Genomic DNA, 26,155 nt, shown 5'->3' with positions numbered 1-26,155 from the left:
AACATAACAATATTCAGAAAAGGATTAAAGGTATAATTTGGATGGGAGAGGCTAAGCAGAAGCCAACAATTTAATAAAAATATTTGCTACTGTCCATGAGAGGTTGGCATAAAGAATGATGTATTGTGACTAGTGAACAAGGTTAAGTGAAGACTTTTATCTTTAAAAAGTATTAAGTAGGAATTAACATTATTAACGGAAAGAAACTAAATGATCATTTAAAATTATTCTTTCACAAGAAAAGTAAAGAAAAAGGATATGGAAAACTAAGCAGTGACGAAGACCTGGAAATAATTGTTGATCAAAAGCAGGTAAGTGAATGCTTACATACATTTTCTACTGTTGCGTTGTAGATTTTTGACAACTGTGAGCCCTTTGACCTTTCAGCTCTGCCCTGGCAGCTTTATTAGCCTGACTAACTGAGCCCTGCGTAAGACAGATTTTGAGAGCAGCTAGGCCTCTCTGTCTAAGGCCTCTGATGCACTGACTTCTGCATGATGTCAACATGTATGTCCTGTTTGTAAGAATGAAGAAAAATAAAACAGAGCAAAATAAGAGAATGTTTGGAAATTGAAAACCCTACTTGAAAAAATGAATCAGTACAACAATGATAATTTGGTTTGGAAAAAATATTTAAACAAGAACCAGAATGTATCTTATTTTGAAAATGAGAAATGCTACTATAGTGTAAAACAATTATAATTTAGGAGGAGGGGGATAAAAGACTTTCAAAAACTGAGAAGTTTAAAACATATTGCCCAGTTTACTTTCACAGATTGTCTGCAGTAAATTTAGAGAGTTCAAATTTCAAAACAAACCAAAAAAGAAGCTAGTTAATAGTCGTTAAAACTGCTTGTAATTTGAGAAACATCTAGCTTGTATTTTATATAGGCCCATAAGGTGAAATGAAAACTGTTTAATAGGCCATAAACAGTGGCATACCAGGTAATGGAAGGTATCCAGCTCGTGTCACGGAATTGGCATTAGCCCTTAACGTCTTTGTTAATTATCAAGGAGACAAGAGAACTGCACATCTATTTCATGTGTAAGTGGCTGTGATTCTGATGATTTTGACATAAGTTCAGGTAGGGATAGAGAAATAATTCAGAGATCTGAATAGATGAAGCTATTAGAATGAAGGCAGTCAGCAAGTTACAGAACGCCAAGTTGAATTTGGACAATTTCCTAATCATGCCATTTGTTTTGCATCATGGTGATTGCATTAAAGGGGCCATTGTGTCTGTTTCTGAATAAAAGGGAAAATGACCATCAGAAGAGAGCAACCAGAAACAATTGACTTACAGACTGGCCTGTTCGGCCTGGAGTAATTGTGATTACTGAAGTAGCATTCCAGGGAAAACTGGTCAAAGCATCTCCCCAGGAGGTGTAGATTATGTCCATACTAGAGGGTTCACTCAAACTACAGTCAGGTTTTTCTTGCCTTGTCTTCACTCTGCTGCTCCTGAGTAAACCAGGGTGGAAGAATGTTGGATTCGGCCCTGTGTTTCTGCTTAGTGCCGAACTGTCAGTTCAGTTAATAAGTGGGACCGGAGGCTGAGTGCTCTGCTGGACTATTAGCCATCATTTTAACTATGTCAGATTAATTTCTTTGGGTGTGTGATCTCTATTTCCCATATATCCTGCCCTATAGACTGGTATTCTGATGGAAGGACTGAACCTCCCTGGCAAATGTAAAAAAGGTAAAATGCAATTGAGTATGAGAATTCATATACCTATACATATCTCTATTAAAATGAAAAGTTTTATTTTATTTCTCTCTTAATCATGAAGAAGTTAAATTCCCATTCTTTTTACAGTTCTTTAGTATTGTTCTACTTGCCAGAGCTGCTTTTCTTTCTTTTCTTCATTTTTTCCTAAAGCTTATTTTTAAGTGAATTCGGGGATTCAGAAAAGAGAATTGTTGTTTTTCACAAATTTATATTGTTGTGCCTAAACACATTTTGTTAACTGTTAAAGAGTCTTTTAAAAAATAGAGCCTACTCTCCTGCTTCTTCAGAAAATAACACTTTTCTTACCTGGATCAAAAGAGGGAGGATTCGGTTTCTCTGTCACTGTTGACTCTAGTTCTCATATTTCCTCTGGTGCCACTGGACAAGCTGGCACCAGTTGGCAGTAACCCAGCTTTGCTGAGTCATTCATGTCAAAACTTGTTTTAAAAGATGAGTAATTATGAATATGAGTTGGCTTTGGTGTTTGCTGTTGGCAGTAAAAAGTAGTCCCTCCTTTTGGGGACGGTTTATTTGGTGTTGATGTAATGAGTAAATCCTAGGTAGAAACAATGACAGCATTGACAACCTCAAAGTAAAATATTTGGGAAAACACTCTAATTAGTCTTTATAACACTATTAAAAATTCATCCTGAATTTAAGAGATCAATATTAAAAGTGCATGTGTGTTTGTGAGTGGATGTGTGTGGAATAGTTTTTTTTAATATTGCTTCATCTCATAGTTATTATACATATTTCAGCAGGGGAGGAGGAATCTTTATGTTCAATTTAGTCTTCCTGTGTCTTTTCAGAAACATGGTAGAAATTTGCTAGTCAGTCTTCATATAGTTACAAAATTATCTCAGTAAATGGTGCCAAAAGAAAATCTAAAGAAGATAAATAAAATAGTTGGAGTGTTGTGATGGTTGGAAGTCCAGTAAGCTCATTAAAACTGTCATTCAGAAGCTGTCGCTCTACAAACGCTGTGTAAGCTATATGCTATTTTATCAGTCATGTGATTTGTAAGTCTTATACTTCCACTGAAAGCCCACAGTTTTGCTTATGTAAGCACATTAATAACAAGCAGCATAGAGTATGAGGATTTTATTCACTCTGGCTGCCCACATTCAAGGGGGTAAAAGGTGATTTCTTTGTTATTTCTCTATAAGAAAAAGTAATTTTGGAAATGTGTAAGTTTTATTCTTAAAAGGTAATATTGTGCTTTTCTCTTTGTGAAATTTTAGTGGCAAGATTTATTTGAGATATGTAGGAAAATGTTCCAGAGAATTCTTAGGTTAGTGTTGATGTCCTAAAGTAATAAGAGGTGCCACATAATATGTAATTACACACAGTTCTATAGTCATTTAAATGTAAATGGATCACATTGGCATTGAAGTCCATATTCTTTTCCAGAAATCCCCGGTTTTCAAACTCCAAGCCTAGGAAAGTAATCAAAGGAAGCATTGGATAAAAATCTTTATACCTCTAAAAGCCAGACATTTGATATAAAACTATTTCATTATATGTATAATTATATAACATATATAATATACATATGTACATTTACATATAATTAATAGAATTAGTTCTATATTTGGCTTTCTAGGATAAATGTTAAAAGAAATTTTATATATGTATTTTGGTTATTTTTATTATTTATTAAAATATTCTCTCCTGATTGGATGGGGATGCCTCTTGTTTAGGAATAGATCTCATGTACAGGTGAATTTCCTTTGAAGTTACTGAGATGTCAGGGGTCAGTGTGGAGGAGTAGATTGTCAAGTGCCATGAGTAAGTGATTAAAAACATTAGCCACTTCAAATAAATAGTAAATTAAAGTACTATTTTAATTAGAATAGAGCCAGTTTAATTCAAGGTTTGTGATATGCTGACCAAGATAACTTTTTTTTCTAAAATGTTTCCAAATTCCAAGCAAACATACAGGAAGTAATGAAGGCTAACACAAAATTATAGAATATTGTCATTGTAAAGAGGATACATTTGTAGGTTCAAGCATTTCAAAATAGTTTTAACAGTATGCCATAGATGATTGTAGGACTCAGAGTTGCAGCTGCATATCCTTCAGTGCAATAAGGCAGGGAAATGTCAAATGTCAACCTGTAACAAAGGTGTACACTATCAGAACCACCGTTCTCAAATTTAGCAGCCTCAGAATCCCCTTGAGGGCTTCTCAGGAATTGCTCAGTCCCACCCAGCCCCTAGAATTTCTGATTCTGTAGGTCAGGTCCAAGTAGGGCCCAACAACTTGCTTTTCTAAATCCTCAGTTCTCACTGCTGATCCTAGACCTTATTTTGAGAATATGTGGTCAAAGGAAACAACTCTTATAGTTCTGAAGAGAAAAAACATATGTATCACTTGTGATAAATCTGACATTCTTCACCTGGGAGTTACCTGGAAACCTAAAAACTAGAATTCATAGATATCCAATGTAATGATGATAAAAACAAGAAAACCACAGCCATTTACAACTAAAAGTGCTCAAAGATTCAGGTTTGCATCTGACTGAATTCCACTTAGTAGCCTTGTGGTAGCCTTGTGATTTGAGGTATTTCCATATTTGTAAAATAATACTCTGCTCTTCCCACCTCTTAGAGTTTCTCTAAGAAAATGAGTTTGTAAAAGTACTTTGTAAACTATAAACCTGTTCAGTTCAGTTCATTCAGTCGCGTCCGACTCTTTGCGACCCCATGAACTGCAGTACATCAGGCCTCCCTGTCCATCACCAACTCCTGGAGTCCACCCAAACCCATGTCCATTGTGTCGGTGATGCCATTCAACCATCTCATCCTCTGTCATCCCCTTCTCCTCCTGCCATCAGTCTTTCCTAGCATCAGGGTCTTCCCAAATGAGTTAGCTCTCTGCATCAGGTGGCCATAGTATTGGAGTTTCAGCTTCAACATCAGTCCCTCCAATGAACACCCAGGACTGATCTCCTCTAGGATGGACTGGTTGGATCTCCTTGCAGTCCAAGGGACTCTCAAGTATGTCATTTTAATTAGCTGGTCATCATAACCTGCTTGGCCAGCCATACAAAATATCAGAGACCAGGTGGCTTACACAACACATATTTCTTTCTCACTGCTCTAGGGGCTAGAAAGTCCAAGATAAACATGCTGATATGTTTGGTTTCTGGCGAAGGTTGTCTTTCTGGCTTATAGAAAGAGAGTCTTCCCCACTGTATCCTCACATCATCACCTGGCAGAGAGAGGGAGCAAGCTCTGGTGTCTCATCCTCTTATTAGGGCCCCATTCTTAAGGCACCATTTAACCATTGTCATCTCCTTGTGGGCCTGTCCCCAAATACAAATACATTAAAGGTTAGGGCTTCAATATATGAATCTGGTGGGGACACAAACATTCAGTCCATAACACCACCCCAAAACCCCAATTTAGCAAACAGGAACATCGAGATCTGGAGAGCTGAATCTAGTTGCTCTGAGTCCCTGGTTAGGTACAGAGAGCACTGGAAGCAGCCTTCCCTCTTGATGTGCAATCCAATACACCGTCTGTCATCCTACATAGCTCCCTATGGTCGCCCATTATCGGTCATCCCATAGGTGGGCATTAAGAGGTTGATTTGCTTCAGTGCTGTAATTATATAAAATAACCACCTACTAGGAAGTACCATAATTGGCCAGTATTTATTGAACCCTCACAGGAATAATCTTTTCTATAAACATTCCTTAGCAGTTTACTTCCCTCTTGGCCACTGTAGCTTTATTAGGAGAGAAATGCCCTTCCAAGCAAATATATACATAATTAGAGCTGAAAGGAGGAGAAGGCAATGGCACCCCACTCCAGTACTCTTGCCTGGAAAATCCCATGGACGGAGGAGCCTGGTGGGCTGCAGTCCATGGGGTCACTGAGGATAGGACGCGACTGAACGACTTCACTTTCACTTTTAACTTTCATGCATTGGAGAAGGAAATGGCAACCCACTCCAGTGTTCTTGCCTGGAGAATCCCAGGGATGAGGGAGCCTGGTGGGCTGCCGTTTACCGGGTCGCACAGGGTCGGACATGACTGAAGCGACTTAGCAGCAGCAGCAGCAGAGCTGAAAGGTGGTTGTTACCATCCACTCACCTTTCCCATCCTTAGACAGCCTCCCCCAGGAGGGCCTTGACCAGACATGAGAAGCACCATGGAGAGAGACAACACTTACCTTTCTTAGCCCCAAACCTTCATCCACTAAAAAGATGCACAACATGAGAGTTGCGAGTTAAGTTTTATTTGGGTCAAAATGAGGACTGCGGTCCAGGAGATAGCACCTCAGATAGCTCTCTGTTCCAAAGAGGTAGTGGGAGAAGGTCAATATATCAGATTTTGGTGAAGGAGGAGTTCAATGCAATCAAAAGCTTACTTTACAAAAGGTTTTCTGCTAATCATGAGGAGCTGATGTCACCATGAAGGAATTTAGTGATTTTCTAGATATGAAGAGATGCAAGGATTAGGATCATGAAATCAGTTCCTGAAAATATCTAACTATCTAAAGACCCGTTCCACCAATTTCCCTGGAGTGCAAAGTGCCTCACTCTCCACGCTCAGGAGTTATTGAAGGTGCAGCTGCAGCAGCACAGGGTTCAATCTCCACAGAGGCAGATGGCAAACGCCCTTGTTGTTGTTCAGTCACTGGCAAATGCTCTTGGCAGGTGCCAATTTGTAGTTGACACCCTTATGAGAGTCTCCTTTTAAATTTGTAGAAGAAGCCCAAACAGAAAGCCATGGAAACTAGAATTTCTATGAATTTTCCTTTAAGAAAAAGAAGAAGCAAAGTACAGACACCCCCCTGTGTTTCCAGTAGCAGGAATGCATTTAAGTAGGATTGTAATTTTATCCTAGTGGTCGTTGTGGGAATGAATCCTAAAGAGGAAAATACAGGCCAATGTGAAAGAAAAATGGAAGAATGAGAAACAGAGAAACAGGAAAGGATATCGAGCTTCCTTCTTGTACTAAGTTAATGTGGTCATTCCGCCATCTAAGCAGCTGACCTGATTCTGGACTCATAAATAGTAAAAGGAATGGGGGTGATATGTGTCACTGCCTTGTTGTACTCTGCACCATCTGGCCAGTGCTTTTCTTGCCATATCAATGTGGTGACTTAATTTAAATACAATTCAGATCCCATTTACCTCTGATAAGACTTATAAAGCTTGAGACCTTGTGTCTTGACATCATGTATAACACTCTTCCTGGGTACCTTCTTGGAACTCCAAGAACAGAAACCCCCTCTAGACTTGCAAGAAAGAAACAAGCTGGGCAGCCCGGTGATTCTGAAACAGGATGCTGTGAGATTCTGAAGGACCAAGCACATTATGCAGTTGTGGTTGCCCCCGTTATGCTCACAATAGACATAGGCTCATTAGCATTTTCCCCAGAGAGATTGATAGATGAGAATCGGTTCAATGAAAATAAGCCATATTTATGTCTGATGAGAGAGACCAAAGCTTTTCAAATTTGCTGTCTATATGAAATCAGCATTAGAGTAAACAAAAATTCACTACTGTAGTCCAATCAATGCCATCTGTCAGCAAAGCTATTTATCATCAGTGTTATACAAGGCAAGGGGAAACTTTTGTGAAAGGTTAAACAGAAAAGCAACTGCGATAAAGGCATTTTCACTCATCTTTTATTCCTAAACATTACCTACTTGTGTCAAGTAATAATATGAAAACATTACCTATTTGTGTCAAGTAATATGAAAATAGCTCAATTATGTAACCTGAGTTAGGTAATTGAGAAGGGGGCGTGGGGTAGAAATCACAGTAATGCAAAGTAACTTAACTTTTCCTTGCAAACTTACAATGCTGAGGGATTTGGTGGGGTGGGGTGTTGACTTCATACATTTCAGACTAGTGTACTGATTCCCCTAGGCATCACCTCTGACTCCAGGAAAAACTAAAAGGACAGACCTAATATCTTAATTTCAGAGTCTTCTGACATGTTACTGAGGTCTGAAGGTAGAAGGCCAGAAAATGTAGAGGGTGATTCTTTAGAGTGACACAGAGGCAGACAGGAGAGACCTGAAATGAAGGAGGTGGCCATCGTCCCAGTTTCCACTCTCAGCTTTGTCACTTACTAAGCAGAAGGCCTGGGAGTGAGCAGCTGAAGTTCTCAGAGTTTCTGTTTCTTCATCTGTAAAATGGAATAATACCATCTGGCTCAGATGTCCGTTATGGGGTTCAAATGGGGGTGCATCTCTGAGCAGCCTTGTGTCCAATGCAGCCTCCTTCAGTCAGAGCAGAGCTTAGAATCCAGGCCCACGGCTGTTTCATCTCGTGTTCGTTCCACCAGCAGCTCAGGCCTCCTGAATGTTGAGCTGGTCGTTACATCTCTTTGTTACTGGTAAGCGGTCTGTGTGCCTTCTGTGGGGCACTGTTGGGTACTCTGGCCTGGTGCCTTTCAGGTCTGCTGGCTCCTCTGCCACTGCACATGTTTGCCATTGTGAATATAGCAGTTGTTATACAGTGGTTAAGAGCGAGGCTTTCACAGTCAGGAATCTGAATGAAAACAGACTACAGCCATGTAGTAGCTATATCGGGAAGAATTAACCAGCCTCTCTGAGCTCAGGCTGCTCTGCTATAAAATGAAGAAAATTCTATCTACTTCATAAAGCAGTTGTTAAGATAAATAAGTTGCTGTAAATAAATGCTTAGCAGAGTCTGTGGCATGAAATAAGTACTTTATAAATGTCAGATACTGGAGTGGGTGAGTGGTGGGAGTTGATGGTAAAAGCCTTGGATTGAGTAGGTATAGCCAGTCCAGGTTCGATGCACGGTACTGGATGCTTGGGGCTGGTGCACTGGGACGACCCAGAGGGAGGGTAGGGGAGGGAGGAGGGAGGAGGGTTCAGGATGGGGAACGCGGGTATACCTGTGGCGGATTCATTTCGATATTTGTCAAAACTAATACAATATTGTAAAGTTTAAAAATAAAATAAAATGTAAAAAATAAAAAAAAGAATCCCCTTGGGTTTCTTTGGGACTACATTATAATACTACTAAACAATAAAGTCTGTTCTGAGGTCATAGATACAAATGCCTCCTTCGATCAACCAAGTTCAGAGGTGAGAATAGACTATGTGTAAGAAAAACAAGAAGTGAGAAAGACAGTGTCTGAGATCGCCCGCTGGCCCGTCTAGAAGGGGCAGCACCTACCAGCCCCAGCTAATTGCCATCTTATTGAAAATGGGCTCAGGGTCACCACATGTAGTCATTTTTCAAGAGAAACAATAAATCTACTTTTTAAAATTTTTTAAATCAGTTTTTAAATTTTATAACCATGTGTAGTCAAAATAGTGTGGGTCTGTATACAGCCCTGGGGTTCCAGTCTGTGACATACACTTGTGAGACTCTAAGAACAAAGGAGAGAGATGTCCCTGTACCTTGGTGGGCCTCTGCTCTCCCCCCATTTCTCTCCTTCTTTATACCTCCTGCTTTCAAGCCTCTCCCTTGAAACTAACCTAACCCAGTTGTTGATCGGATTAAAACGATGGACCTTAAGATATATTGTTAGATGGCCTTCTGTCTCCCGAGGTTCAAGTACCTCAAAAAAGAACTAGTTAACCTAAAATATAAAATATCCTCACTTGATAAAATGAGTAGGTCAGAGATTTGTAAGCAGAAAGTATTGCTGATATTTCCTGTTCGGGACTTTTACCACCTCCTGTTCTTACCAACTTAGCATCTCAGAGAGTTAGCAAGGTACCCACCTTGTAGAGGAAAAGCACCCAGCCTTCTTCCACCAGTCCGTCTTCCCCAGCTTTGCAAACAGTAATGCAAACCACAGGGTCCGATGAAAACCTGTAATCACTAAGAGAGACCATGAGTAACCACTTCAAGTTCAACAAACATCTTAAATGCCACCATGTATTTTTATTTTAGGGTATTCTTTTACAGCCTATGTTCATTACATGCAGCATAGAAAAAACTCAACTTTCAAGTTGGAAAAGTAAATGGATGTAAGTAATTTTCAAATAGCCCATTTTGTAATCTAACGGGGGAAAGTGCTGGCTGCATCTTTAGTCACGGGGAAAAATATATGTAAAACTGAAATGACATGAGCTGACTTGCTGAGTATAAAAATGATGTGATATATGAAAATAACAGGCCAGGACAGTAGTGCTGAAACCCAGCCATTTGGAACACAGCTTGAAAGGAAACCATTCAGCCTTTCACTGTGGAATGTTTGCTGTGCTTTTACTGGTTTTGTTTTGTTTTGTTTTGTTTTTGGTTGTTTTAAGTCAGTTTATCCAGTCAGTCTGAAAACTGTAGACTTTAGAGCTGGAAGGAATTTCAGAAGAGAATCTAATGCAGTGATTTTTAAATTGTGCTCCATGGAACCCATTCCCAGCCACTTTAAACAGAGGAGGGGGTTTATGCCTGTGGTGCAGTCCGTTAGAGTAAGTAAGTCGGCCCCTAGGTGTGCAGTGAAACTTTGAGTGATGAAGTGTGCTGCTGCTATGAAGTTTAACTATATTGGTTCTTCATCCAAAGTAACTTGAGTCTTGGAATAGGGAAGTAGCTTGACTCTATCACTTAGATTATTTTTTATCACAAGAAATATTAGAATTCAGGTCTACAGCTTCATGTCCTGGCTTTACTCATCTACCCCTGTAACTGCCTTTCCTAAATTAAACTACTTTTTATCCTTTCTTCTAAATTCCCTCACGCTGGTAAGCTAAGCATACCAGTCAGTCTAGAAAAATCACTTGAGAAGAGCATGTATTTCAAATGCACAGCTAACTCTATTAAATTTGACACTTTTACGAAAGGATATTTATATGAGATGCTTCCTACTTCATAAAGAGATTATCACAAACTTTGTGACAGCTTCCCACTGTGTATGGAAGTGGAGTGAAGTCGCTCAGTCGTGTTCAACTCTTTGCAACCCTATGGATTGTAGCCCACCAAGCTCCTCCGTCCACGAGATTTTTCAGGCAAGAATACTGGAGTGGGTTGCCATTTTCTTCTCCAAAGGATCTTCCTGGCCCAGGGATCGAACTCAGGTCTCCCACATTGCAGGCAGACTCTTTTACCATATGAGCCACCAGGGCATACCATTCCATTGTATATCAGGGTTCAAATATTAAAGATTTTTAAAGGAATCTGAATTTCCTAAGATCCCCCTAGGAAGATTAGCAAAGCATTTCCTTCCCATTGAAGCAGAGGGTTTTTCCACAGCTCGTCTCTCTGGTTTTCACTTGGATCAGCTTATCATCACCCTTTGAGTTGGTTGTGGGGAATGTGAAGCTGCCCTGCAGTCCAACATATAGCTTCCTAGTCCATCCATTCTAAAGTGAGCTCCCAGCACTTTGTCTAATGAACCTTGCATGTGACCTCACTGATTACTGACTCCATCGGTGTCTATTATCAGTGCTCTGAAAAACATCTGTGGGTGGAAATATTTATACTGAAACTATTTATGTTACAAATTCAAAATCTGATTAAATAAAAATGGCCATGGAAGAGATAGGCCATACAAAAAAAAATTTTTTTCTTCTTTTGATACTTAAACAGGAGAGAGAATTTAGAGAGTGGACTTCCCTTCCTTCTCTTCTGACTTCAGACCTACATGCCTGTTCTCTGCCATTACACTGACCTTGTCATTTCTGTGGTTATGCATTTATTTCTCTCCCATCCAGACTTTGCAATACGTGTCTTCTCCTTTCTGTTCAGCCCCATGCTCTGATCCCCGCCTCTGGAATGTGTCTCTTATTCTGGTACTGCATATATAAGCTTTGACAGAAACACAGCTCTTGCAAACCTGCCTTTCTTTTTAATGCTCCATTGCTTCCTTCTCTTTCTTCAAAACAACTCTATAATTCTGTCCTTTCCATTTTTAGTCATTAATTTTTCACGTGGTCTACCCTCAATCAGTGAGTACCACTTCCTTCCTATCTCGTGATCTAGGAAAAACACATACACACACAAATGATCATTCAGCACAATCGTTATTTATTCCTCATCATAGTATTTTTTTTTTTTTGCCAAATGATCTCATTCTTTAAACATATGAGTAAGTGACTTATTAAAGAAATGGTGAGAGAATGTACCATCCTGGCTTTGTGCCGGATGTTCTGAATAGAAAAAAATTCATTCATTACTTTTTCCTAACAAAATTATCTCATTTGTGTAATTCATGAATAATTAATGAATTCTTGTAGAAAAACACTAAACGGAGGCAAGTAGTTTTCTTCCAGTCAAAAGTTGTCCAAATATCACTTCTCTACACTCTCAGCTTCTATCTTTAAATGTGTCCCCAAAATTGACACATTAATTTCTGTGAACTATGGAAGTAGTTTTTGAAAAAGAAATGAGTGATAATGCATCAGTTGATGGATTTTTTTAATCAACTTGTTTAGTGCAGAATAAAACAAATTGAAGCTCACAAACAGGCTTTGTTATTCTTAAACTTTTAAGCTAAAGATACAGAACCTTGGAAACTTTGCATTAAAGAAAAAAATGACACAATATGTCTTTCATTAAGTGAATGAGCAATCTTACCCTTTCATCCAAAGGATTTTAAATCCTTTTGTGGTTTTATGAACCACAGTAGCCATACAAGACATGCATGGACCACAACACTGCTTGGCTTACAGATGATAGATACTCAAGATGTGGAGAGAAGTGATGTCTCTTGCTGTGTCCCAAATACGGTGCAGACGCCTCAGTTGGGCTCGCAGGCCATGGGTGGTCCAGGCCCTGACTACCCTGTTATCCTCACCCAATGCCACCACAACTCCATGTCCCATTCATACTGAACAACTTGAAGCACCACAGGTGTGTAACACTCTTCCTCCCTTTTTGCCTTTGTCCTGTGCATGTGTACACATATGTGATATACATCACCAAATCTTCTGATACATCCCCTAGGAGTAGAAGGGTATAGATGGAGGGAAGGAGGCCTCCTCATAGTCCTGCTATAGACTCTCCCCTTTGAGAATCCAGATGCTAGGAGAGGAGAAAGAGAAGGAACAAGCCCCTTTTGGCTCTGCAGACAGACATCCTAAACCCCATAGTTGTAGGGGAGAGTGAGAAGGGGAAAAAAGAAAACAAAAGTGAAAATAAAGCCTATACCAAAGAAGAAGAAGAAGCAAATGAGAAAACAGAAAAATCTGAGAAAATATTCTTGATAGACATGTGATATGGAAACAGTTTTGCTATGTATCTTCTGGGACTTGGTTGTAGGGGAGAAGGCTTAGTTACATTCAGCACATGTATAACTTTTGTTGTTCTAAAGAAAACTGGAGATTGATCCTGCCCTGTTCCCTCTCATGGGATACAGGAGGGAGAGCAGTGGAGAACCCAGGAGAACCAGCTCAGGGAATGCTGGCAACATTTAACATTCAGTATTTAGGGGAGACCACTAAGCAAAGAATCATATGTTTAAGAACTAGTTCTAAGATAAACTGTGAGCAATATTAAATTGTCTTCTTTTTAATTATATGGTAACAAAATAACTTCTAAAGATACAGGGAATGCTGCTTTTGAAAAAAAAATAGTATTTCAATGGAAATGATCTAGCCTCCTACTTCATCTACTTATCTTACAAAAACTTAACAGCCTATTTCTTGCTAGGTGTTTGCCTGGTGCTGGGACACAGAAATTAATAAACACAAGCACGACCTCTAAGAAACCATAATACACTGTAGAGCTTCAGTCAATAGGTAGTTATGGTACCAGTGCTATAGGAGATTTAGAACTGAGGACCTAAGCAAGCATTTAGGACCCTCGGGCCTCTGAGATGTGTATTATTACCCTAGCCATGGTCCTGAAAAAGTTAGAGTCTTCCTAGTGTTCCCTGTTGGAGAAGGCAATGGCACCCCACTCCAGTACTCTTGCCTGGAAAATCCCATGGACAGAGGAGCCTGGTAGGCTGCAGTCCATGGGGTCACTGGGAGTCAGACACGATTGAGTGACTTCACTTTCACTTTTCACTTTCATGCATTGGAGAAGGAAATGGCAACCCACTCCAGTGTTCTTGCCTGGAGAGTCCCAGGGACGGGGGAGCCTGGTGGGCTGCAGTCTATGGGGTCGCACAGAGTCGGACACGACTGAAGCGACTTAGCAGCAGCAGCAGCAGTATTCCCTGTATTCCCAGGACAAGATATGGGTTTGCAGAAGAGCTCAGTGACTCAAAGAGAAATTCATGGACCAGCAGCATCAGCATCACCTACAGTATGTTAGAAATTCATACTCCAAGTTCCAGACTGAATCAAAGTCTCTAAGGGTGGGTGGGGACCAGGAATCGGTTTTCACAAGCCTTTCAGGGATTCCTATTCACATAACGCTTTGAGGTGCAGTTTTTTAGACTATTCAAGTTTTTGGTGTCAAGAAAGGATCAATTACTATTTTGGTAAAGACATTAAACTTTTATTTCCTAGCACTACAAAAGAAAAGGAGTTAAGACAAATTAGGGATCTTCAGTCCTTTATTTAATTGTTTCTAACCTTGCAGATATTCCCTCCTGGCTTCATTCATTAAAGTGAACCTACTCAGTAATCAATCCTGTGGCCCATGTTGTTTCATAAAGCAAGTATAGCTGATGGAGACCAAGAAGTAAAACTTATTAATGTAATCTTTGCCTTAAGCTTTTCTAATCTTAAAAATCTTTTATTAAAGCAATAGTTACAAAGCATTTACTATGCATGTACTATACCCTGTTCTAAACACTATATATGTATATATATATTCATATGTATTGCTGTTCAGTCACCAAGTTGGGTCCAACTCTTTGCATCTCCATGGACTGCAGCACGCCAGGCTTCCCAGTCCTTCACTATTTCCTGGAGTCTACTCAAACTTATGTCCATTGAGTTGGTGATGTTTTCCAACCATCTGATCATCTGCCACTCCCTTCTCCTTTTGCCTTCAATCTTTCCCGGCGTCAGGATCTTTTCCAGTGAGTTGGTCATTTGCATCAGGTGTCCAAAATATTGGAGCTTCAGCTTCACCATCAGTCCTTCCAATGGATATTCAGGGTTGATTTCCTTTAGGGTTGACTGGCTTGATCTCCTTGCTGTCCAAGGGACTCTCAAGAGTCTTCTCCACCACCAGAGTTTGAAAGCATCAATTCTTCAGTGCTCAGCCTTCTTTATGGTCCAATTGTCACATTCTTACATGACCCCTGAAAAAACCATAGCCTTGACTAGATGGACCTTTGTCAGTAATGTCTCTGCTTTTTAATCTGCTGTCTAGGTTTGTCTTAGCTTTTCTTCCATGGAGCAAGCATCTTTTAATTCCATTGCTGCAATCACCATCCACAGTGATTTTGAAGCCCAAGAAAATAAAATCTGACAATGTTTCCACATTTTCCCCTTCTATTTGCCATGAACTGATGGGACCAAATACCATGATTTTAGTTTTTTTGATGTCCAGTTTCAAGCCAGCTTTTTCACTCTCCTCTTTCACCCTCATCTTGAGACTCTCTTCAGTTTCTGCCAATAGAGTGGCATCATCTGCATATCTGAAATTGTTGATATTTTTCCTGGCAACTCATTTAGTCCTCCCAACAAATCCATGATGTAGTTGCCATTATCCCCATTTCCCAATGTACAGTAAGGCATAGGAAATGTTTTGCTAGGCGACAGCTTTGCACAACCCCAAGGAGATGTGCTGTGTGCACAGTCTGTGTGGCTGTGCATGACTGCCCAGGGTCCAAGGAGTTCAGTTAAGAAGCTGTCCTTTGCTCATGCTTCCCTGACTTATCAAGGAGACCTGTTATTAACATAATCTTGACTGTGCTGGGAATGTAATAGGGTAAAATCTGAGAAACCTTTTCTCTTTATAAGGGAGACATGTATAGGATTTTAAAAAAGCATAAATCAATTAAGATGGATAAATTGAAAAAGAAATATTCTTCCTTCAAAAGACATTATTCATGTGTATATATGTGTGTGTGTGTGTGTGTAAAAGAGTCATAAACACACAAGCCCAAAAGCAAATCTATGAAAAAGGGCAGTTGCCCAGTCCTTGGATAACTGCTCACCTCTGAGGCCATTGGGACCCTGCCCTGTACTGAATGGTAGGATCAGGTAACCAGGCAGCCTTCCTAGATAACCAGTAAAAGGCAGGTCCTACATTAGGGTTGCTACATGGGCTCCAGTCCTCACATCTGAGGTGCTTCTCATGATAAGTTAAATCCTTACTTTGCACCTAGAATTGCCTCTGTGCTCACCACATTTGAAAATATCCATGCCTGGATCAAAACAGGAGAGCCCATCATTTCAGCATTTGTTGAATAGCTTCCATAACTGTGCTCTGGAAATGTCACTCTACCAGCTGCCCCACAGCAGCCGACCTTTCTTCTCAGGCTGAACTACCGAGTAGAGCTAGTTTATCCCAGGTGTTGGCAGATCTATAGTTTCCCTGCTTACCTGTCTAGAAAAGTGGTCTGAGAAGTGATGATCTGCCACCCCTTCAGACTTTCATTGCCACAACTCTGCCCCTCCAAGCTCTGGTAACTCCCACACCATCCCAATAGCAGCACCCCACCTTCCTCCAAAAGCCTTACCTGTTGGTGCTCTGACCTTCATCCTTGGGGTCTCTTTTCTTTCACTGGTTACTCGGCTTATACTGAGTATATAGAACCCTTCTGAGAAACTTTGACCAGATCAAAAGTATCACCCATGTTCCCAAGAACTCTCTATTTTTACATACTCTCTCATTTTTGCATAGTCACAAGCATAATTTCAATTTTTTACATAGCTGCAGTTAGTGTGCATTCCATTTTGTATCTCCCTCTTTATGTATTATGCCAGACTCATTTTTTCCACATCATCATTTATTTTTTATAGATGTCATTTTAATGGTTGCTTTATGCTGAATCAAGGGGATCCTTAGGCATTTGGGGGGACAGTATGTTTTTTATTTTATTTATTTTTAATTGGAGGATGATTGCTTTACAATATTGTGTTGGTTTCTGCCATACATCAACGTGAATCAGCCATAGATATACATACCGCACAACTTTCCCTGGCTTCTGTGGTGACCACCCACATCTTTCCCTTCTTCTTTCAAGATGCCAGTTATCAATTTAAAAAGGAAAGGAAGGGATTGCAAGAAAATCGTGTACTTTGCTATGATTAGACATATACTAATTGACCATGAATTATGCATATTTGTGGGAATTTGCACATTGTCATCTTTTCATACCCCTCTGCATCTTTAAATATCACTGTATATTTAAGTGGCCCGTGTGTGTGCCACCACACACATTGCACTGCTCTTGTAAATCTTCAACTTTAAATCACATCCTACATGGCAGTTACACAGGATTCTGCTTCCTGAGGCTGACCACAGCTGAATCACAAACACGATTTGCATAAATCTGGTTTGCATGAATTCTTAAGTTTGCTGAGAAAGGAAATTGACTAAATATTGTTAGAACCACAAATAACCTGGGATATAATTTACTCTGGTGCCATATGCATTGAGGACACAGATGTATGGACCCACTGGGATATTCTCTTGCCAAAAGAAAAAAATAAAATACACAGACTTAGAGACCTATATTGAAGTTTAAGCAACTTATATGAATGGAATAATAGACTTAAGTCCTATGACTTTTTCATGTTGAAAGGCAATGATAAAAAGAAATAATTGTGAATGCGTTTTAGAATATATAGTCTTTTGTAAGTAGTCTAGATTTTAAAAATGTTGCCTGGGTCCCAAAATGCAAAACTCTTACATTAATGCAGATCCAAGGAATACAGGAAGTTATTTTAGCAGAACTAAAATACAAGTGAGGATGTCAGGATTCAAGTTTCTGGCTTTACCAATGACTTTCTCTTTGACCTTGAACAAATCTCTAAGCCTTGACATCCCTATCAGCAAAGTGATAATATTTTCCCTACTTCTATCTCACAAGAATTCCTGAAGAATTTCTTAAGAAAACTAAAAAAAAAAAAAGTATCTGAGTCACTCAAGGGGATTACTTCTTGTGAATAAATCCAAAATAGTATCATCTTCAAGGAAGCCACTTACTAAGGCCCTGAGGTTATGAATCAATGTCCTGTATTAAGGAGCAATTTAAAAATGAGATCCCCTGTAGAAAAATGAACACATACAGAACTATCATTTTTAGATCAGTAAAACTTAGGGAAGAAGGCAAAGTGTAGCTTAATTTTATTAATTTACAAGTGATATAATTACATTGTATTTCTTTTCAAATGATTCTTTTGATAACTTTCTCTCTAATCATAGTGAGAGAAAAAGTAGATAAGTTTTCATATTTATATTTTTCAACTGTTTTGAAAAGAGGACGTTATAAATAGAGCTAGAGAAATAACAGTGTTGCTAATACTACTGATTCTATTATTTTTAATCAGAAAATTTTTTTCCTGGAAAAGCAAAACTTATGCTGAGGTTTCTAAAGTTTATTTAGTAGTCAAGAAATTGCCTATTTTAAGTAAAAACAATATATCTGCCCCCCAAAACTAGAAAAAGTCCTGCTAGATGAATTTTGTTAACACTTGAGCTTGCTTTAAGATAAAAATGAAAAGCACGCAGGGTTCATGATGAGTCTTTAGCAGAAAAGTCACATCATCTCTCTCAAAACACAGAAAACCCAAATTAGCTTCAGCAAAGCACCAAAGAAGAGAACTTCCTCTCCTGAAATAAGTTGGCATTTAGAAACTCTCTGTATAGCTTTGAAGGAAACCAGGCCCTCTGTCAATAAGTGCTCTTTGGAACAGTTATTTCAGGATATACTAGTGTGAAAGAGTAGTAATCACCAATGCGTTTTTATTATTCTTCCTTATTTAGAAATCTGTTTCTGACATCACAAGGGAGTCCTATGGTCAGCTTCCTCAGGACTTCTGGCCTATCACAAAGAAGAAAATAATATGGAAAACTTGAAAGGTTTAAAGCTATGTTTGGGGACAGGTTGCAGAGAAATTTAGTTAAGTCAGCTTGTGCAAAGGTCATTTTAAACACATGCATGAGCATTGAGGTTGAGAGTGTTAGAGCTGGGTGGATCAAACTATATTCCAACTGTCCAATTTAGTTTGGTTATGTCAGGAGTAGGGGAGGGATGGGAATAAAGGGAATTAACATGGTTGAGCACCTTCTATGTGCCAGACAAAAATCTGAGAGATATTATTATTATGCCAATTTTTAAGAATCGGGGGAAAAAACTCCAAGGCTGAAAAGGTTTGGGAAACATGAAAATAAGTACATAACTAGTAAAACTGTAAAAATGAAATTGAAATAGTCTCCCTCCAAAGCCCATGTTCTTCAAGAAAATTAAGCTACACTGCATTTTGTTTAATTTAAAGGTATAATTGTTAGTTACTGTATATTGCCTAGCACCCGTGGGAGTTCCAATAAATAAAAGCCTTTAAAAAAATTTTTTTTTTTTTTTTTAAAATTCACAGACAGCAAAGAAAAGGTGGGACTGGGTCAGGCTCAAAACATAGTCCATGCTGGTCAGTCCCTTCTTGGAGATTCCTTGAAAGAAGCCAAGTGCTAAATAATGGAAGTAAGCAGGCAGAGGGTTCTCTTGAAACACAAGAAACAAAACTGAATGATGTAGTGTCCTATTTCCTAGTTTTACATGACCGTGCCTATATTTTACTCGCAATTGGCCTAAAGATAAACTACACTAGAAAAAATGGCTTATTTCCCTGGGTTTTTCTCCCATGCTGAGCACGGGAGTTCCTATATTCATGGCAGATATTTTTTTCTCACTAAAAGTTAATTCCTGAGCTTGTTCTTGTGTAACTGCAATTTAGGTAGTTATCCAAAGCAGGTGCAAAAGAAAGAAAAGAAATCCCTTTGGAACTTAAGATGCTGTGAAGTTTCCCAGTAGCTGGATGAGATTACCCCTCACATCCTTTCTGGGATTAATGGAATTAACAATGTTGGGAAAAACAAGAGCTTAAACATTTTGTAATTTTTCCAGAAGACTAAAGTATATAATGATGCTGAGAAAGATTGAAGGCAGGAGGAGAAGGGGACAACAGAGATGAAATGGTTGGATGGCATCACCAACTCGATGGACAGGCTTTGGGAATTGGTGATGGACAGGGAAGTCTGGCGTGCTGCAGTCCATGGGGTCGCAAAGAGGTGGACATAACTGAGCAACTGAACTGAACTGAAAGTAGATAAAGGGGCTTACCTATGTACCATATTTCACCTTTGAGGATATTTTGAGTCCCTTGTCCCCTTCTAGCTTCATTAGTTGCCAAATATTTGCTTTCTCACTGTGTTCTCGTTGGTTGACCATGTCTCTTTGTCCAGTTCTTCCATTTCCTTCATGATTTACTGCATGTTAGTCTTTGAGTCACTTCCTCAGAGAGGCTGTCCACTGCTTCACTTGCAGTGGAGTGAATTTCTCAGCATCATTCCACCATTTACATGCCAAGCCCTGGTGAGGCCCACAGAGCTCACAGTCTCTCCATCACTGAGAATCAGTCACTTAAAGACATTCCTCATAGCGCTGTGGAAGCCAGCATAAAGACACATAGAAATGATACAGCCTTGCTTCACAAAATGAAACGAAATGAAATCTTTTAATGTTCAGTAGATTGAGAATTTTATTTAAAAATGCAGACCTCATTGAGGACTGCTGCTGCTGCTGCTAAGTCGCTTCAGTCATGTCTGACTCTGTGCGACCCCATAGACTGCAGCCCGCCAGGCTCCCCCGTCCCTGGGATTCTCCAGGCAAGAACACTGGAGTGGGTTGCTATTTCCTTCTCCAGTGCATGAAAGTGAAAAGTGAAAGTGAAGTCGCTCAGTCGTGTCCGACTCCCAGTGACTCCATGGGCTGCAGCCTACCAGGCTCCTCCATCCATGGGATTTTCCAGGCAAGAGTACTGGAGTGGGGTGCCATTGCCTTCTCCATCATTGAGGACACCTGCATACAAATAGATTAAGTAGCATCACAAGTAGAATCTTTAAATAAAAATAACTATGTACAGTTTATTCAAGCCACTTTGTTTCATCGTGTTTAATTTTATCATCATCACTGTTGTCATCATCGTGGCATTGCTGAACACCCACTATACTTGCTCCTGCTCTTGAGAAGTATATGCTCTCTATATATTTATGAAATTAATGCCTAAACAAAGTGGCATGTAATAAGCAGAAATTTATTTCTGCTTCACTTAACATCAGGAGTTTCACCATCCAGGGCTGGTATGGAGCTTCCCAGAGACATCAGGGATACACGCTTCTCCCAGCTCTCTGCTGTACTGCACCTTGGAGGAAGTCCTACTCCTTATATTTTAACACAGCTATTGAATCCCTGTCCATTGTCTTTGATTTCCAAGAAGTGGGAAAGAAGAAAGGTGGGGAGAGAAGGGCAGCGACTATCTACCCCTCCTTTTTTACCCCCTTTTTTCTTTTCTCTTGTCCACGCCTCCTTTTAAGAAGCCTTCCCAGAAGTTCCATAGAGTTCTTTAATTTATATTTCATTGCCCAGTACTTAGTCATACGATCACAGTGGCTACTACAAAGGGGCAACTCCCAGGAAACACAAAATCATTTAGTCTGCATGGTACTATGTCCACCAAAGAAGCAGTTACTAAGGAAGAAAGATACTGGGGTAGAAAACTAGCCATCTCAGCCATAATTGTCATTCTAAAATTGTCAAAAACAGATTTCACCTCTGAAGTCATTGACAAAGGAAAATAGCATGTATCACACATTTTGCAAATTTTTGTTAACAATTTTGTCTTACAGAATCACAGAGCCCAATATTATTTAAGTTGTGGGTGGGGAAACAGGAAGAACTGTTTTTAGGGAATATGCAAAGTATCTGCAGTGCTGTCTCCAGCATTTAGCAATACAAAAAGGAACAGACTTACTTGTGTATATTCTGAAATAAGAAGAGGTCAACAGGACTTGGATCTTGTGGAATTAACAATTTCATTGCAGTCATGCCCTTGGCCATTAGGCAGCACACGTTTTGGTTCAAGCCCTTTGTCGTGTTTCCCTATTTCAGAATCCCACCAACTTCATCTCAGCCTTTCCTCATTCATCACTCACTTCATCAGTTCTTTAAGCTCCCCTGTGCAAATACTTCATTCACTTTGTCCCCTCAGGACATTCCGTGTCAGTGAAGGGCATGTTATCATGATCTTACCTTTGTTTCTTTCACATTTTAGTGTGCATTTTCAACCAGATTCTAAGTGCCTGAATAGCTGTGCAGTCTATATTCTTGCCTTAGCCCCCAGAGAGCTTACTGGGGTACGGTGTATGGTGTATATAAACAGGCCCTCAGGAGCCTCTCATAGTAAATGCTATGAGAACAAGCAAAAGATGTGAAAAGACAGAAAAGAGGGCCATTTTTATAAGGCTGCCCTAATTGCTGAGCAAGGTTGATGGTGAGGCATGCTGAGACCCCACCACCATAGGGCCGCAGGAAGGGAGCAAAAGCTGACCTGAGCATAAAGAACTGGGCAGCACTGGGCAAGTGCTGCTAACAGAGAAAGACCAGGGGGCAGTGGGACTCCAGGCAGTGCTCTGTGCTTTGGCCACAGTCCCGCACGCCGTGCACCAGTGGCTGATTCATGTTGATGTATGGCAGAAACCAATACAACACTGTAGGCAATTATCCTTCAATTAAAAATAAGTTAATTTTTTAAAAATGTCAAGGAATCTGTCCATTTACAGCAGACCCTCAGCGAAGGCTGATGGTTCGGGGAAAGAGGCTGGCAAGTGGTTCGGTGAGGTGACAGGTTCCCAGAGCAACTGATGTTGAAACTCAATTGTACCTACAGGGACAGCACTGCAGTCCTTATAAGGAGGAAACTACATCTTATTCATCTTGGTGTTCCCAGCACCTCACCCTCTCCTGCTCACAGTATATTTTTAATAAATGCTTGTCCCTCCTGGTTCCTAGTCCATGACCATACTACTCGAGGTGCCACCTTGCTGGTGGAATGAAGCTGTTAATTCCTCCTCCATTTGAGAACTCCGTTGGTTTCACCTCGTATGAGGAAGGTAGCATGTGGGAGTGGGGCAAGAAAGCCACCTCCCCTGCTCAGGTCCTTTGTTTGTACTTGGGAACAAAACACAATATTCCATGCTATCAACGGCAGTCCAACTTTAACATAGCCAACTTTGTGTGCAGTGCTGTCATATGTGTTAGACTGCAGGGGCTCTCAGTTTAAAAGATAGCAATTGGCTGCCCTTTCATAATATAGAATGGACTTCCCTGGTGGCTCAGGTTAAAGCGTCTGCCTCTAATGCAGGAGACCTGGGTTCAATCCCTGGGTCGGGAAGATCCCCTGGAGAAGGCAGTGGCAACCCACTCCAGTACTATTGCCTGGAGAATCCCATGGACGGAGGAGCCTGGTGGGCTACAGTCCATGGGGTCGCAAAGAGTCGGACACGACTGAGCAACTTAACTTTCACTAACTTTCACTTTCATAATATAGAATACTATGCACAACTTGAAATCATGCTAATAGAGGTTTTACTAACAGGAAAAAAAAGAAACACTTGCAACATATTAAGCAAAACACAAACACAAGATGAAAATTTGGAAAGCTCCAACTGTGTTACAAACTTAGCAAAAAAAAAAAAAAAAAAGAACTCTAAGGAAGCATTCTAAATTATTAAGTTATTATCTCTGAATGCTAGGTTTTTTAACTACTTTTCTGTTCTTTTTCTGTATTTTGCAATTCATCAATTGCCACAAAATCAGTTTTTAAAAACAAAAAGTAAAAATGTTTTACTTTTACTTGACTAAAAGTAAAAAAATAATGAGAAAGGTCTGTACAACTAATCAGACTAGAAATAATGCCGTCCCAAACACCAGCTACAAATAAAATCATGTGTTTCCTTTAAGTAAGAGACACAATGGAATTAGAACCAGGAAAGCTAGTCATCTGCTTACTGTTGTGTGGACTTTAATTAAATATTATTAAAGTGTCTTCCCATGGAATAGAGATATACTGACTGCTTGTATTGAAAATCAGCATCGGTAAAAATGTTTCTTAAAAACTTCTTAGTTGCCAAGTTTATATAATTGTGTTAAAAGTGCGTTTTAACAATGAGCATGAAATAGCTTCAGTGGCTTCAGATTAATAAAAGCCTCCTGTGCTTCCAGAGAGAGAAGGGCTGAGGTGGGCACTCCTTTTGTTTATCTAGTACTTTGTGTTTTCAGTGGCTGGTGGGGATGGGAGACCAGGGAAGAGTAAAAAAATGGAGCCTGTGCGTACCCAGTTTTCAAGTGATAGCATCATTTATAATTTTTCAGGATTGAATTGGTAACTCCTACAGGGAGGAAAAGGCGCTGAGCTCCAGTTCTCTCCCTGGCTCTACACACCTAATTGTATTTCTCCTGTGCTGCGTTCTTGATCGTGTCCTCATTCATCTTCTCTGGTGAGATGACAACTTTGTCAGCACCCATTTCCAAAATCTCATTTTCCTCCTCGTAATTTCTCACCTTGCTGACCACAGTCAGACAAGAGAGGAGGGAAACCCAACTGGTTTGGCAGTTGCTTTAGATAAAGACCAAACAGAAGCTAAAATCCTACAGGAAGGAAGACAGTTTGCTAAATAAGGATTGCATTTGGATTCTATCTGCCACTTCTTTTGTAAAGTTGGATGGTTTAATAAATTTAGAAGGTGTCTGTGTCTCAGATGCAAAGACCATTATGAAAATGGGAGCTGAATCCAGGTCCCTTGCTCTGAAATATAAATCCAGGAAATGTATTTGTAATTATGGAAAATTGAATACATTTTTGTTTATTCCTGGATGTTAATGCTTTTAATTAAGGAAAATTATCTGATTAATAACAATGTTCTATATAATAGATCTGATCCCTATACTTACCATTCATTTTTTCCCTTCTTTCAAAACAACTTTTGATTATAAGAGGTAAAGTATACTTATAGTAAAAAAAATTTGGAGTCTGCAGACAAATGAAAAGAATGCTGATCTTTACACCCGCACTCTCTTTATATTGTTTTTGCTTTGTTTTGGAGAATCAAGCTGCTGAACAGAATAAGCCTTTCAAACAAATCTGGGTTTTAATCCTAACTCAGCCACTTTCCAGCTGCGATTATGGACAAGTTTCTTAACTTCCCAAAAACTTTTCTTCAGTTGAAAAATGAAGATAGTTATACATGCCGCATGCAGTTGGCATGAGAATTAGAAATAATGTATCCTTGGCACGTTGTGGCGGATCAATTAATGGCAACTATAATAATAGCTATTATAAGTTTAAGACTTTAAACTTTTTTACAGCTTTTTTTCATGCTTAGGAACTTCAATCCTATTTCTAGTAGGTAGATATACCTAATGTGTAGAACTGAGAAGGACATCACCAGTTTGTCTCATGAGAACACTTTCTCCATGCCTCAGGAAGGGATTTGCCAGGTCTGCCCTGATCATTAGTTTATGAGAGCCTCCACCCAGTGGAAAATTACTGAAGGAAGGGGCTCTTGTCTCATATGCCGAGAAGCCCCACATAGTCAGCGACTGCTACTGCCCCTGGCCCACAGAATCCATGGAAGATGTTGCTCACTGATCCTTCTCTTTTTGTCAGTGCAAAACTTCATGTATATCCCAGGTCGGTTTCACACATTTGGTGTCCAGGAAAGCCTGACTGGCAGAATCTGCCTCCACTTATTGAAGGCCTGCTGGCACCATGTACTGTGTAGGTGGGAGAGCCTCTGGCTCCTGGGTTCTCAGTCATAGCTGCACACTGGGACAGCCTGAGGACATTTTACAAAACCGATGCTTGGGTCCCGCCTACAGGGATTCTGATTCAATTAGTCTAGAGCTGGGCTCAGCTCTTGCTCACCTCACCCTGAGCTTTTGCCCTTCCAGTAGCCATGAAACCCTGTTACTGACTCTACTTGGAGTTTTTCAGAATCCATGTGTGCTTTGGAAATTGGTTGTTTTATTATCTTCTTACTTGCTTCTTGTTCTCGTCCTCACTTCTATTCCTAATGTAGTTCCTCACCCAACTTTTTCATCTCTGATATTTTTTCTTTCTTCAGTCTCCAAGTTGGACCTGTAAACAAGGAATTTCGGTGCAGATGAGCTGTTGTGTGTTCATATTTCCTAAGTCCCTGCCTGTGCGTAGCACTGTCCTAGGAGCTATTTCATTTAATCTTCACACCAGTCTTGGAAGGCAGGTTGGAGCAGCCCAAATAACCACTGGGGAAACTGTGATTCGTGGAGGCTAGTCCACTTAATGCTATGCAGCAAGAGCATAGATTCAAGTTTAGATCATCTCTGATTTCGAAATACTTCCTTGGGGCTCTCTCTCCCGCGTGCATGTGCTCTTTTCTTTCTCTCTCTCTCTCTCACTCTCCTGCTATCTTCACTTTCTCACGGACTCTCTCTCCCGCGTGCATGCTCTCTTTTCTCTCTCTCTCACTCTCCTGCTATCTTCTAAATAAAATGGAGCTGTAACACTGAAAAAAAAATAAAAATAAAAAAACAAAA

General features: G+C 39.9%; 1 protein-coding gene across 1 annotated transcript in view; it reads left to right on the top strand.

Moving 5' to 3' along the window:
• Positions 1-26,155, top strand: part of PEX5L (peroxisomal biogenesis factor 5-like) — a 219,844-nt gene that overhangs the window by 1,694 nt on the left and 191,995 nt on the right. Inside the window, exon 2 of the mRNA XM_010855624.1 lies at positions 240-311. Within this exon, the coding sequence (XP_010853926.1) occupies positions 240-311 (72 nt within the window). The remainder of the gene's footprint in view (positions 1-239; positions 312-26,155) is intronic.

Source organism: Bison bison, unplaced genomic scaffold (genome assembly GCF_000754665.1).
Source record: "Bison bison bison isolate TAMUID 2011002044 unplaced genomic scaffold, Bison_UMD1.0 scf7180017864367, whole genome shotgun sequence".
NCBI classification, from domain to species: Eukaryota; Metazoa; Chordata; class Mammalia; order Artiodactyla; family Bovidae; genus Bison; species Bison bison.
The sequence above is the reverse complement of the archived record's forward strand: the minus strand, read 5'-3'. Positions and strand labels throughout refer to the sequence as shown.